This window comes from Thamnophis elegans, chromosome 5, assembly GCF_009769535.1.
Source record: "Thamnophis elegans isolate rThaEle1 chromosome 5, rThaEle1.pri, whole genome shotgun sequence".
NCBI lineage: Eukaryota > Metazoa > Chordata > Lepidosauria > Squamata > Colubridae > Thamnophis > Thamnophis elegans.
This window is the reverse complement of record NC_045545.1, coordinates 90,521,155-90,535,988: the sequence shown is the minus strand read 5'-3', so window position 1 is coordinate 90,535,988 and position 14,834 is coordinate 90,521,155. Positions and strand designations below refer to the sequence as shown.

Sequence of the window (14,834 nt, the reverse complement as noted above, 5' to 3'; positions counted from 1 at the left end):
TTTCCTAAAGAGTTGAAAGCCGCTCGGAAACAGAAACGGAATAGTAAGTTTTGTTCTTAACAGACTGTTCTCAATCGGTGGTTTTCATGCTGTGTGCCCTATTCTGCTATTTTAAAAGAGAAACGTGGGAAAATTCATCAAAATATGACTCAGTGTTTTTTTAATAAGGTATGCTCTTGAGAATGATGGATTCACTGTCTGTTCCCAAGAGCGGGATCAGTCTGTTTCCCAAAATATGTACCACAATACTGTATTTTGCAAGGCCTAGGGTTGCTACTTCTGACGGTTAGAGTTTGTTCCTAGGGACCACAGCCTGTGGTCCAAAAATGTCCATCTGGTGGCCATAACGGTGTGAGAACCTTCTCTGAAAGACCGAAGTTCTAGATTACTTGTGGGAAAATGACCGTACAGGTAGTCCTCGACTTACAACCAAAACTGAACCCCAGATTTCCTTCGCTAAGCAAGACAATCAGCTTTGGTCCCATTTTACGACCTTTCCTGCCAGAGTTTTTTAAGCGAGTCACTGCAGTTGTTAAAGTTAGTAACAAGGTCGTTAAGTGAATCTGACTTTCCTGTTGACTTTGCTTGTCAGAGGGTCGCCAAAATAAGATCATAAATAAGCGAACGTAATTATAAATATGGTTAGAATTATTCTGTTGCATTATCTTTATTCGTATCAGTATATCGGTTACTTTTTCTTCTTCTTTTTCTTCTGTAAAATGGAATGCCCGAGCAATACACTGCATTTAAGATACTTTATATGTAAATAAAAAACTGTTTTAAAACAAAGTTCGCCAAAAGATGATCATGGGACACTCCAACCACCACAGAGGCTGGGTGACAAGTATTTGAATTTTGATCACGTAACCCCCCAGGGATGCCGCAAACATCAAATGTGGAAAAAGTATCATAAGTCAGGTTTTTTTAGTGCCGTTTGTAATTTCGAGCAGTCTCTAAATGAGAGGTTGTAAGTCAAGGACTTCTTGTATAGGGATGCGCTTAGATCGGGGGTGTCAAACTCGATTTCATTGAGGGCCGCATCAGGGTTGTGTTTGACCTTGGGGGGCCGGGGTGAACGTGGCCAGCTCAACGTTACTCGTGTCAGGGGGGCCTGTGGGGGGCCCTAGTGCTCTGCCAGCAAAAACGGGCTCCCGAGCTCCATTTTTGGCTGTGACTTCTTGCAACCTTCTGCCGTGGTCCTCCCGAGCTCTGTTTTCACTGGCAGAGGCACCGCTGGCTGCTCCGCTGTTTCCAGGGCGGCCCCGCGGGCCAGATCTAAGCACCCCACGGGCCGGATCCGGCCCGTAGACCTTGAGTTTGACACCCCTGGCTTAGATTGATGGTTTGCAGTTCTTGGAGGCCATGAACTAATACGATTCGCTCTTCGTGCTGTTGTGCATTTTTGCAGAAGGCGTTTTATCTCCCAGCGCTGCTCTCTAGAGTTTTTAGAAGACATAGTGGGATATGCCAGTGCGCGCAGGTACTTGTCAAAAGCAGCATTAACCTTCCATTGCATGCTTTGCAAGTCCTTTTTTTTCCCCGCCACCCTCATTCAAGCCAAATTAAAAATTAAAAAAACTCCCGAACCTAAGCATGCATGCTCGATCCAACTATGACATCTGCAGTCCTCTCGTTATCCTTGAGAGAGATCTTTTTTTTTTAATCGCAAATATTTGCGTATTTGTCCTCTCTCTCTTTTTTTTTCTTTTCTTGAAATGTAGAACGAAGCATGCATCTGGATCTCCGCGACACAAAGGCTTGAAGAAAGTACATTTCATCAAGAATATGAGGCAATATGACACACGGAACAGCAGGTGACTTTTGCTTTAACCGAAGTAGATCTCTGAGCAAATCCATGCACATTTTGGTTCACAGATTCATTGGAGGGACAAGATGGCTGAAAAAGTGGGATGGCGGTTCTGTTGGATCTCTGAGGTGCCCCCCTTACTGGCTTTCTCTGACCAATGGCAGATATTTTAATTTTAGGTTTATTTTATTTTAAGTTTATTTTATTCAGTTTAGGTCAGGTCTACTTAAGTTAGTTTAGGTTAATTGTTTATTGCCCGCCTTTATTATTTACACAAATAACTTGAGGTTGTGTATATATATATCCACCATCTTCCTCCTATTTTCTCCACAACAACAATCCTGTGAGGTGGTCAACTGTGCTGAGAGAGAGTGAATGGACCAAAGCCACCCAGCCGGCTTTCATGCCTTAGGCAGGACTAGAACTCACAGCCTCCTGGTGATTGACTCAAAATCACCTTCCCGGCTTTCATGCCTAAGGTTAGGGTTATCCTCTTATAATTGGAGAATGGGATTTAGAGACTCCACCTTGCCAACTAAATGTTTCACCAATATTGCATAAATCTTCCTCACTGAAGACCATACAGCAGAGATGGTTACAGATGACTTCTGTTGGAAACTGGAGAAGTCATTTTTCTAAATCTTGAATTAGGGAAAGCATGAAATGGCTGCATTTAAAAAAAAAATAAAAACCTGGGCTTCTAATTGCTCACAGAAAGCTATTTAATAAAAACCCGAATTATAAGGGCTATTGATCCAACTCGCTAGAAATGAAAATGCTACTATAATTCACAATATTCTTTCCCTCTCTTTTCAGGATAGTGTTAATTTGCGCAAAACGAACCCTTTGTGTGGCTTTTTCGATCCTGCCTTACGGAGAGAGCTTAAGGATCAGGTGAGAAATTCCAATTTTTCTTACGAGTATCTTTAACTCTGATGGGCTATGAAGTGGTGATCTTTCTAAGCTTATCCCAAAGGTGTTTTGTTTTCAAAAGGCAAATTGGATTTGTTTTTCCTTGAAGACATTTGCTTCTCATCCAAGAAGCATCTTCAGTTCTGCTCTTCTTCAGTCCAGTTGCCTTTTAAGAAAATAACTTCGGGACAACCATGACCTGAATTACTGAGAATCTCCATATACATTTTTCTAAGCTTATCTGAAGTCATTCCTTTCCCCCCCCCTCCTTTTTTTACTCTTTTGGATAAGATCATATTGCTCACTCTTGCAATAATATGGTTTTGCTTCAGATTGTATAATATTGATGACTAGCTGATAACCCGGCATTGCCCAGATATTTATTTATCCGAATCCTATATTAGACTGGAAAAGGAATGAATTATATCAAAGTAATGCTGGAACACACACACATACACACAAAAACTTGGATCCAAAATGCACACTATCACTGTCAAAAGTACTGTGATTTAACACTATAGATATAATTCATTTCTTTTCAGCGGCCCAGGCATTCCAGAGTTATGCTGGAACACACACACACACACACACACACACTTGTGTGTGTGTGTGTGTGTGTATTTCCTCCCAGGTAACATTCTCCCATGGATGTCTAGAAACATATCAAGAGGCCACACTTGGTAAGGCTACACTTGGAATACTGCATCCAGTTTTGGTAGCCACAATGTAAAAAAAAGATGTGGAGACTCTAGAAAGAGTGCAGAGAAGAGCAACAAAGAGAATTAGGGGACTGGAGACTAAAACATAGGAAGAACGTTTGCAGGAACTGGGTATGTCTAGTTTAATGAAAAGAAGGACTAGGGGAGACATAATAGCAGTCTTCCAATATTTGAAGGGCTGCCACAAAGAGGCGGCAGGGGGGTGTCATCCTATTTTTCAAAACAGTGAAGGCAGGACAAGAAGCATTGGGTAGAAATTAAGAAGAGAAGCAACTTAGAACTAAGGAGGAATTTCCTGACAGTGAGAACAATTAATCAGTGCAACGACTTGCCTCCAGAAGTTGTGAATGCCCCAACACTGGAAGTTTTTAAGAAGATGTTGGATAACCATTTGTCTGAAGTGGTCTAGGTTTTCCTGCCTAAGCAGGGGGCTGGACTAGAAGACCTCCAAGGTACCTTCCAACTCTGTCATTCTATTCTAAAGTATCGCACCCCATAAGTCATATCCCTGGCCCTGCGCACTTCAGAATTGAATCACTCATTAAACCTTAATTAAAGCAGAGCTGATAAGCAGACTGTTCCGTTTAAACACCTTTCCTTCGGAACTCCCACGACATGCTACGAGTTCTTACTGGAAGTATATATCACATTTAATTAGCCTCGCCATGAAAATAAAACAACTTATGTCACCACACAAGTTCCTGTGATTAGTGCTATGAAGAAGGAAATGGATATTTTCATGACAGCCGTCCCCCATACGGATACCGCTGCTATAAATAACGTATGGGAAACTTCTTTGTAACTTGATGGGAAATAGCGAAGACATTCAAAAGTGCTTCGTTTTAATGAAAGACAAATGAATTATTTGGGGATGGGAAACGTAGATTGAATACCTCGCAAATAGTTTAGCTACTGATTTAAGAGTCTTGGGGAAAGGCAGTTAGAACAGGGGTCCCCAAACTTGGCAACTTTTAAGACTTATAGATTTCAACTCTCAGAATTCTCCAGGCAGCATGGAGAATTCTGGGAGTTGAACTCCACAAGTCTTAAAGTTACCAAGTTTGAAGACCTCTGCAGTAGAATAATATAATTGCAAACTTGTCTAATATACCATGGGCTTGCGTGCAGCTAAATAGAGAGAATCCCCGACTTATGACCATTTGTTTAACAGTGGCTCAAAGTTATAATGGCCCTGAAAACAGTGACTTATAACTGTTCCTCACACTTATGACCATCACAGCATCCCCCGAAGTCACCAGGTCAGAATTTGGAGGTTTGGCAGCTAACATGTATGATGGTCACAGTGTCCCAAGGTCTTGCAATTTGGATTTTGACAAGTGAAGTCTCCAGATTCAGTTAACAGCCAGGCAACTCCCTTATGTGATTCGCTTAACAGCCACAGTAAAAAAAAAAAAAAGTCATAAAATCAGGTCGGGTCATGTAATGGTTTTCTTAAGGATCACATTGCTTAGCAACTGAAAATTTCAGTCCCAATGATGGTCATAAAACAAGGACTACCCGTATACATGCTTTAAGACGGTGATAGCAAACCTATAGCACATGTGCCAGAGGTGGCACGCAAAGCCCTCTCTCTGGGCACATGCACCGTCATCAGCTGCCCTTCCAGGTTACGCTGTGTGCATGTGCAATGGCCAGCTGCGCATTTGCATCAGCCAACTGCTCTCTCCTGAGTTCCATCATGTGCATGCACAAAGACCAGCTGGTATGCACGCACGTAACAGAACCCAGCAGAGCAGCTGTTTGGCACGCCCTTGCGCCCTGGCTAGCTGCTCTTTTCTGGGTTCTGGTGCTCCGGCGTGCATAAGCGCACCTGCATGCATGTACATGCGCTTGCTCCAGTTTTGGCACTCATTGCCAAAAAGGTTAACCATCACTGCTTTAAGATATGAGAAAGTAGTTTTCATATTTGTTCAGTTCTGGCTCCCCAGTTTTGGATTAATTTTTCAAGCTCGAAATCCTGATGTGTTATTTATGGCCTTCCAACATTTCTCATGTTTTGCAAGGAATCCTAAAGAGTTACAATCACATCACATCCGAAAGACAGCCCGGCTAGAGAAAGCTGGCAGAATGTTTTCTTTCTAAGCGCTGGGTGACTTATAATATCCCACTGGGCATAAATTTAAACGAGTTAACAATTGCCAGGAAACTTCCTACTTTTATGTCGTTTTGAAGGGGGGATGAGTGCGAAGTAAAGTTCACAGATGTTATTTCTAGCAAAAGAGGTTCCCAGGGCAGGATCGGTTCTTTGTGTATTTTATAGCTTTTCGAGCTTACGTCTTTTCCTATATTATATCCTCCAGCCTCAGGATGGAGTTCAAAGGCCGAGTTCTGTTTTCAGTCCTCTCGAATCGTGGGAATAACTTTTAACATTTTGAGTCTTGTCCGCGGATACATTTGCGAACGAAACTCTTTTAAAAATAGGATGAACTCCAACTAAGTCCTCTTGACTATTTACTGAGCTATATTTTTTTTCTTTCTCTTCTCTTCTCTAATCTTTTGAAAACAAACACTTTCCAACCAGGGAATCGCCCTTTTAATTTTTCAACATGTGCGGATGCTTTATTATTATTATTATTTGCTGACCCAGCTGTTTTGGGGGCTGGGGATGAGAAGAAAGCAACTTTTGAATTTTCTGCTTTGCTCTTATTCTGCCTTCTGGACAGCGAACTGAGGATAGAGGGCCAGAAACAGAGGCATCCATCGGGTGGAATTTCAGTCACGTCAGAGATGGTGTTAGGAATGGAAGGCGTGGAACTAGGAGCTGACGGCAAGGTAAGACCCCACAGAGCGGAACAAGTCATTTGTGTTGTGATGTGGAGGTTTCCAAGGGTGTGTGTGTGCGCTTCCATATCCCAAACTTGCTTTTCCCTTCCTTTTTTTAAAAGGTTTTATTGATTTTCTGTTGTTTACATTTTGTTACTGCTTCATAAACATCGTGTTGTCTGGGTTATTTAATTCACTTAAAAATACAGATTACATTCTTAATCTCCACCTCTCTTTCCCAACCACTGGTAAAATAAAGTCCATGTTTGATAATATTCTGTGTCTTCTTTCTGTTTAATCTTCAGCGTAAGTCTGTCCCATTTCTGCGCAAACTACTATCTTCCTAATTATCTCTTCGTCTCGCAGTGTTTCTTCGTTTTTCCAATATTGCGCCAATATACCGTATATACTCGAGTATAGGCCGACCCGAATATAAGCCGAGGCACCTAATTTTACCACAAAAAACTGGAAAAGTTATTGACTCGAGTATAAGCCTAGGGTGGGAAATGCAGCAGCTACCGGTAAATTTCAAAAATAAAAATAGATACCAATAATGTTTTTGAATATTTATTTCAAAGAAAAACAGTAAACTAGCGGTGTATTCAATGAAATACTTCACTCACCTCATGATGCTGATGTCCCGCTGTGATGATGATGTCCCGTGCAGCCGCGGGAGCGATGTCCCGCCTCCTATGACACACGGCACAGTGATTCCTATCATTGGATCACTGTACCAGAGGAGGTGGGACATCGCTATGTGGCTGCTTGCCATAACAAGGAGGAGGTGGGACATCGTTGCAGAGCGGCAGGAGGGGGAGGAAGGGGAATTGTAAGACAGCCCTGCATTACATTAGAACGTGAGGAGGGGGGATGGTGCGGTGCGCGCTGCGCGGCAAACTGACACAGAGGGAGGGGAAACTCACAGGGGCACTGGGCCATTCACGAGTGTCACCCAGCGGCATGGCCACGCCCCTTTTTCTCCTCCATTTCGGGCAAATTTTTCACTGACTCGAGTATAAGCCGAGGCGGCTTTTTTCAGCCCAAAAAGTGGGCTGAAAAACTAGGCTTATACTCGAGTATATACAGTAATCCTCGCTGCTGTTAAGACATGCAGTATTAAAAATATACTTGGCTTATCAATTTTTTCTGATATTATACCTAATAAAAACAGTTCAGGTTTAAAATCAACATGTTTTCCTATCATCTTTTCTAACCACTTATGTATTTTTGCCCAAAACTTTTTTTGCTTTAACACAATTCCACCACATATGATAATATATGCCCTTTTTTTGGTTACATTTCCAACAGGCAACTGAACTTTGGTTGGTTTTTTTCCTTGAAGTTCTTTAGTCAGAACTGAAGAAGCTTCTTGGATGAGAAGCAAAACATTTCAAGGAAAAAAAAATCAGGAAAGTCCAGTTGCCTTTTGAAAAAGCATCCTTGGGACATCCTTGACCTGGATGGTTGAGAATCTCCATAGACATCAATTGGGAAGAAATATTTTTTTAGAGGTACTGAAACTATTCCGTAATTAATTTGCTCTCAACTCCTTTCCTTTGAAACTTCTCCTTATGTGCTTTGCATGCCATGCTTGCCTCTGTTAAATGTTGAAGGCGCTTGCTCGCTCCATGCACAACGCCACATGGCTAGCAAACTGCCTCCGGGTGGCTCGCTTGAACTTAAAACTGGTTAGTTCTGGGTTCCCAGATTTGATTAATTTTTCAAGCTCAAAATTCTGCTGTGTTATGGCCTTCCAACAACTGAACTTGTGTCTTCCAAATGGGGAGTTGAAGTTGAATAAGAGAATAACTAAGATGGAAGGGACCTTGGAGGTCTTCTAGTCCAATCCCCTGCTCAAGCAGGAAACCCAAAACCCGGGATGGTGAACTTATGGCACCCGTGCCACAGGTGTCACGCTGAGCCATTTGTCAGGGCACGCGAGGCATTGCCCTGTCAGCTGGCCAGTGCGCATGTGTGCGCTGGCCAGCTCAGTTCAGCCTTTTTTAAAGCCATTTTCCCCCCCTCCCCAGGCTCCAGAGGCTTTATAGGATCCTGGGGAGGGCAAAAAGAGTCTCCCATGCCCCCCCCCCCCGAGACCCTCCAGAGGCTTCAGGAGCTTCCCTGAAGCCTCTGGAGCGCAAAAAAAATGGCCTATGGGCAAACCGGAAGTTCCGGAACAGACTTCCGGTTTGCTCCGTAGGGTTGGTTTAAGCCCTCCGGAGGCTTCAGAGACCTTCAGGGGGAGGACTAAAAACAATGCAGGGTCGCTTTAAGCCCTCCGGAGTCTTCAGGGAAGCCTCCTGAAGATCCCTGAAGCCTCCAGAGGGCTTAAACCAACCCTACGAGCAAACCAGAGGTCACTTCCGATTTGCTGCTAGAATAGTGTTTTGCCCTCCGGAGGCTTCAGGGAAGCCTCCTAAAGGTCCCTGAAGCCTCTGGAGGGGGTGGAGGAGGCTGTTTTCACCCTCCCCAGGCTCCTATAAAGCCTCCGGAGCCTTTATAGGGCGAAAAAAAAAGCAAAAATGGGGGGGAGCGCCTATCATGTGCGCATGCGCGCTGGGGGGGGTCACGCGTTGCATTATGGTGCAGCATGCCCACGCACAACCCCCCCTGCGCTCCCCCCACTTATGGCACCCGAGCCAAAAAAGGTTCGTTATCGCTGCCCTATACTGTTACAAACAAATGGTTGCCAATCTCTTCTTAAAAAGCTCTAATGTTGTAGCACCCCTAACTTGGAGGCAAACCATTCCACTGATTAAATATTCTGACTGTCAAGCAATTTCTCCTTAGTTCTAGATTAGTTCTCTCCTTGATGAGTTTCTATCCACTGCTTCTTGTCCTTAACTTGAGGTGCTTTGGAGAATAGGTTGGTCCCGTCTTCTTTGTGGCAGCCTCTTAAATATTGGCACATTGCTCTCATGTCGCCCCTAGACCTTCTTTTCATCAAACTAGACATACCCAATTCCTGCAACCACTCTTCGTATCTTTTAGCCTCCAGTCCCCCAATCATCTTTCTTGCTCTTCTCTGCACCCTTTCTAAAAGAGTCTCAGCATCTTTTTTTTTTAGTATATCGTGGCGACCAAAGTTGGGAAATGAAATTCCTACTGGCCAGATTGTTCCCAGGGAATTCCTTTTCCAAGAAAATACACTACTCGGAGACCAAAGATTGTTGCCGAAATCATGGGCCGTGTGTTGCTGACGGCTGTGGAACTGTCTTTCAGGTGGTGTCCTATGCAAAATTCTTGTATCCAACCAACGCTCTCATGGGCCACAAAAGTGATGGCATCAGTGCCATTTCCGTATGTCGAGCATCTGCACCCCGAACAGCTGGAGGGTCGAGGTACAAAACGTCAGCAGCCAAAACCATCCCTTCTACAGCAGATCTCGGTAAGTCCTTCAAGAATTATATGCTACCTTTCTGTATTTTTTTTTAAAATTTTAAATAAGAAAAATAAAAGCAAACAGTGGTTGCATTGCAATTAAGAAGACAGGTGGAATATTGCCAGCTGTAGATTTAATGGACCAACTGGGTGAAAATATAGTATTTCATTTTCTAAAACAGCAATTTGGGAGACTACGTTTTTCACAGATTTGATGCTTTTCTTTGTCCTTGTTAGTACTCTGAGAGTTAATTATAAAAATTGCATTAATAGAACATTTTTGTACATAATACTTGGCATGGTAGCAAAGGATAGATGTCCTATATACTCAGCATAATCTTGGGATGAATTTTTTTTAAACCAGCAGCTGCTTTGAATAGAGTGCAAGGGGAGATACTACAAGACATGGGTAGAGTGAGGTCAAATGTAAAGGAGAAGCAGTTTGGCCTAGTGGTTAAGGTGCTGGCCTAGAAATCAGGAAACTGTTGAGTTCTAGTCTCACTTTAGGATTGAAAGCCAGATCGGTGACTTTGGGCCAATCACAAGGAGACAGTGAGTTCTAGTCCCGCCTTAGATACGAAAGCCTGCTGGGTGACTTTGGGCCAATCACCAGGAGACCGTGAGTTCTAGTCCCGCCTTAGGGCGTGAAAGTCTGTTGATTGACTTTGGGCCAGTCCCTCCCACTCAGCCCAACCCACTTCTCCAGGTTGATGTTGTGGTAGCAAAAATAGGAGGAAGGAGTATTGGGTATATTTGCCGCCATGAGTTGCTTATAAAGTAATAAAGGAAGAATAAAGAAATAAATAAATGCTCACATTTATTTCATGTATTTTAAATATCAGTTTAGTCTTTTGTGTTTCAAAGCAAATATGACTATTCCCAGAGCATTTAGCCTCAGTAGAGGAGCCACTCCAATTGTCTTTTCTGGGCTCAGAAATTGAGCAGTTGAGTTTGACTAATACAGGTGTGAACCAGTAGGAAATTTGTAAACTGGCCCATCGAAAACAATCTGGAAGGGTCAAAGTGATGGGATTCAATTTTTTGTACTACCGATTCTGTGGGTGTTGCTTTGTGGTTGTGGTGTTGCTTTGTGAGCGTGGCTTTGTGGGCGTGGCTTTGTGGGCGTGGCAGGGGAATGTTGCTGAAAAATCCCCGTTCCCTCCCCACCCCACTAACCTGCTTTCCAGATCCATTCTCCTGTTGAGGGCAACAAAAGAAGATTGACTGGGAGGCAGCGGGGGCGCGGCCAGCCTATTTGCCAGTTCTCCGAACTACTCAAAATTTCCGCAACCGGTTCTCCATAATCTGTCAGAACTGGCTAAATGCCAACTCTGGGAAGGATACAAATTTGAAATTATTTCCTTGTTTTGTCCAAGAAAATTGCACGGGTCTGGGAGGTCAGTGAGAGCCACCCTTGACCTGAAGAGGGATTTACTACATGCGTATTTTACATTAAAATTACACCTTTATTGTAAGTTTTGGAGGGGCTGTGCAACTGCTCCCAAAGCTTCAGGATCTCACTGGCTCGGTAGCCTCACAATATGCAACTCTGGTTTTACCCTGCTGAGTGAAATAGCCCAACCTCCAATTTATGAGGTGTTCTGCTTATCTAGCAAATTTTCCAACCCATCTACTTATCTAATTTGCCTGAATGCTTCCAATCAATGTGTAAAAAGCACAACTGTAATTTGTAATCCAATTATTTCCTACTAACCAGTTGCTTTCCACATTTGATAATAGACATATAAATCAGTGGCTATCTATCTAGTCATTTCTTCTGAATTCTGAACCTCCTGTTTGGGAATTTTTCAACTTTGCAAAGAATATAGAAACAGAGAAAGACAGGAAAAATGGAAATGCATTTATCCAAGCTTGCTTACATGCTGCCGTTCACCTCAATTGAAAACCATATGTAGCAGTGTTTCTCAGCTTTGGCAACTTGAAGATGTGCGGACTTCAACTCCCAGGATTCCCCAGCCATCATGACTGGGGAGGAATCTTGGGAGTTGAAATCTATACATCTTCAAGCTGCTAAGGTTGAGACTGATCTATGGTGTAAAAACCTGTAAATATGAAACAAAGAACAGCCAAGAAACAGACAATTTATCAGAGGAAGGTCAAGGCTAGTCTTCTGTGGCAAAGGGTGCCACAGTTATCCCATTCCAATTCTCCCGCAACTGCTCAGCTTTGGAAATAGACATATTCTGTGAAGCCATAGTTAATTTCCACTATGGTTTGTGGACCTAATCCTTCGCTAAGAAAGGATTTTTCAAAATGACCATCAGATCATAAGTATTTCTTATATTATTATTAACACTCTCTGATGCTAAGGAGTTAGACATTCTACTCCCCCTCCCCAACCTAAAAGAATTCTGATCCAGCTTGGGTGTGGGCTTGGCTAGTGCATGAAGTATCCAGCTTGTGGTTGGCAGTTTAGACATTCTACTCTCCCTCCCACCTGAAAAAACGCTTTGATGCTAAGGAGTTACCTGAGGAAGAAAAGGGGATAAGATAGGAGAGGCCTCTGTGGGGAAAACCTGAGGGAGAGAAGGGGAGAGGAGAGGCCGTAACTACTAATTAATTTTCAAGCTGTAAGTGTTGATTTATCAAGCCCGATCACATCCTTTCGTAGAGGAGCACGGGTATCCAGCAGTCCATATATAAATTTGATGCTGTGTTTAATTAAATAATGACAGAAAGGATAGGAGAACAGATACCAACAACCATTTTAAACGCTTTCCTGCTCCTAAACTCAATAAGAAACTAAATAAGTTTCTGTTGTTTATTTAATATATTTCTATCTCACCTTTAGAATTGGCATGAGATCTTGCAAGCTGTGAGGCTTGATTGATTTGATTTGATTTGATTACATTTATATGCCGCCCTTTTCCCCAAGGGGACGCAGGGCGGCTCACAATTCAAATCAGGGGAGGGGGGTACAGACAAGAAATAAAAAGACGGAACATAACAATACATAATTTAAAAAAACACACAGCAGTCATACCATTCGAGGCAGGGGGCAACAGCTCTTTAGCCCCAGGCCTGTCGGAACAGCCAGGTTTTAAGGGCTTTGCGGAAGGCCTGGAGGGTGGTGAGGGTTCGAATCTCCACGGGGAGCTCGTTCCAGAGGGTCGGAGCAGCCACAGAGAAGGCCCTCCTCCGGGTAGTCGCCAGTCGGCATTGGCCGGCGGATGGAATTCGGAGGAGATCTAATTGGTCTATTGGAGGTAATTGGCAACAGGCGGTCTCTCAAATACAAGTACTCTCAAGCTTGCAGAAAGTTGGCTCTATCTGGATGCAAACTTCCACAGTTCAACAAAATATTTTTTTTTTAAAAAGGCATATTGAGTTTACAAAATATTATTTTAAAATCCCGCAATTTAATCAAATTTATTATTGGCTGGGTACTCCTAGCTGGGATTCAGCGTCCGGAGGTCTCAAACCAGCTAAAGATAGAAAATATTTTTTTTAATATCTCATAAGCATGGTTATGCAAAAAATACCAATGAGACATTTCCTGAAAGTCGAAGCAATGCCTTAAAAAGCCAAAAACGTAAATATATTCTTATAAAAATCTGGGCAAAGTACCAGTCGCGTTAAAATAGCAGTTCTGAATAGTTTTCCGCTATGTTTTAGCGAATACTTCATCCCACTGGCTTTGGCTTTGGGAAACCAAGCTGTGTTCGCTCAATGAGTGCCACCTTTTAAATTTGAAAACAAGCCAGTTCTCCTTTTAGATGATGAGATAAACAGGTTGTGCTTACAACACAATACAGGAAGATAGATTGCATCTATTTAGGATGCCAACCTGTTATATAAGGTAAAGGTTCCCCTTGTACATATGTGCTAGTCGTTCCTGACTCTAGGGGACAGTGCTTATCTCCGTTTCAAAGCCAAAGAGCCAAAGTTCATGTGGCCGCATGACTAAATGCTAAAGGTGCACAGAACGCTGTTACCTTCCCACCAAAGATGGTTCCTATTTTTCCACTTGCATTTTTATGTGCTTATGAACTGTTAGGTTGGCAGCAGCTGGGACAAGTAATGGGAGCTTACTCTGTTACGCGATGCTAAGGATTCGAACTGCTGAACTGCCGACCTTTCTGATCGACAAGCTCAGCGTCTTAGCCACTGAGCCACCACATCCCTATTACCTTTATAAAGCCTGTCTCTAATTTTCCATTTTCTCCCATCCCGAGATTCTGTCAGTAAATTACTGCACCCACAAAAGCCCATTGGGTTCTGCTGGGTCGGTGGTCCATCAAGAGAGCCTCTCCGGGAGCCTTAAGTGCTCGTCAGAGGAATCCCCATTTTGCTCTCCCGATGCTGCTTTGTCGCTGAGCCGCTGCTGGAAATACACGGCGGGGCCTTTCTTTGCCGAGGTGACTTGACGAATCCCTTCAACCACCGCTGTGAGACCTTCAGAAAAATTTGCCTTTGCCCCGTCGCGACTCAGCGCGCCTCCTCCAAAAAGCAGCAAGATGGAAGGCCAGAGCCTGGCACCTGCTGCTCGAGGCCCTGTAGAACCCCACTAAGAGAGGCAACACCGCTGGGGCCATCAGATCTGCAGGCCATAGCTTTTGATGAGTGACAAACAAACAAACGCAGGAATCTGTGCTCTCTCTGCAGTGGTCTCTGGAGGAGGAAGAGAGGAAGGGGTCCCTGGAGAGAAGGATTTGGGCACATTTGGAAGGGATTCAGTATATCCTTTCCCAGCCTTTTCCCAGACATTTGCATGGCCTTCATAGGTTTTTTAAAAAAAAATTAAAGCCAAATGAGGATAGTCTTAAATATTGTATCTTACCCCCCCCCCCAAAAAAGACCTTTGGGAATTATCTGGTTTTTTTAAAAAAAAAAATGTGGTTTATTTGTGTGTGTGTGTGTGTGTGTGTGTGAGTGAGTGAGTGAGTGAGTGTGAGAGAGGGAGAGAGAGAGAGAGAGAGAGAGAAAGTGGGTGTGTTTATGTGTGTGTGTATCTATTCATACATACGTATATGTATGTATGTATATACCATATTTTTCGGAGTATAAAACACACCAAGATTTTGAAGAGGTAAATTTAAAAAAAAAAAACGTTTTTGCACTCTGAACACCTCCCAAACCCTCTGCACGCCTCATTATTGGTGAAAAACAGGGCTTGCTGAGAGTTTGGGGGGCCTGCAAAGTGCACCTTGAAGGCTGGCGGGGGGGACAGGAGGCAAAAACGAGCAAAAAATGGCCCGTTTTTCACTCGT

The 14,834-nt window shown here is 43.3% G+C and overlaps 1 protein-coding gene across 1 annotated transcript in view; it reads left to right on the top strand.

Annotated features, from left to right (window-relative positions):
• Nucleotides 1–14,834, top strand: part of CABLES2 (Cdk5 and Abl enzyme substrate 2) — a 63,785-nt gene that overhangs the window by 30,929 nt on the left and 18,022 nt on the right. Inside the window, exons 2-5 of the mRNA XM_032218550.1 lie at nucleotides 1,722–1,814; nucleotides 2,624–2,701; nucleotides 6,123–6,231; nucleotides 9,445–9,610. Of these exons, the coding sequence (XP_032074441.1) occupies nucleotides 1,722–1,814; nucleotides 2,624–2,701; nucleotides 6,123–6,231; nucleotides 9,445–9,610 (446 nt within the window). The remainder of the gene's footprint in view (nucleotides 1–1,721; nucleotides 1,815–2,623; nucleotides 2,702–6,122; nucleotides 6,232–9,444; nucleotides 9,611–14,834) is intronic.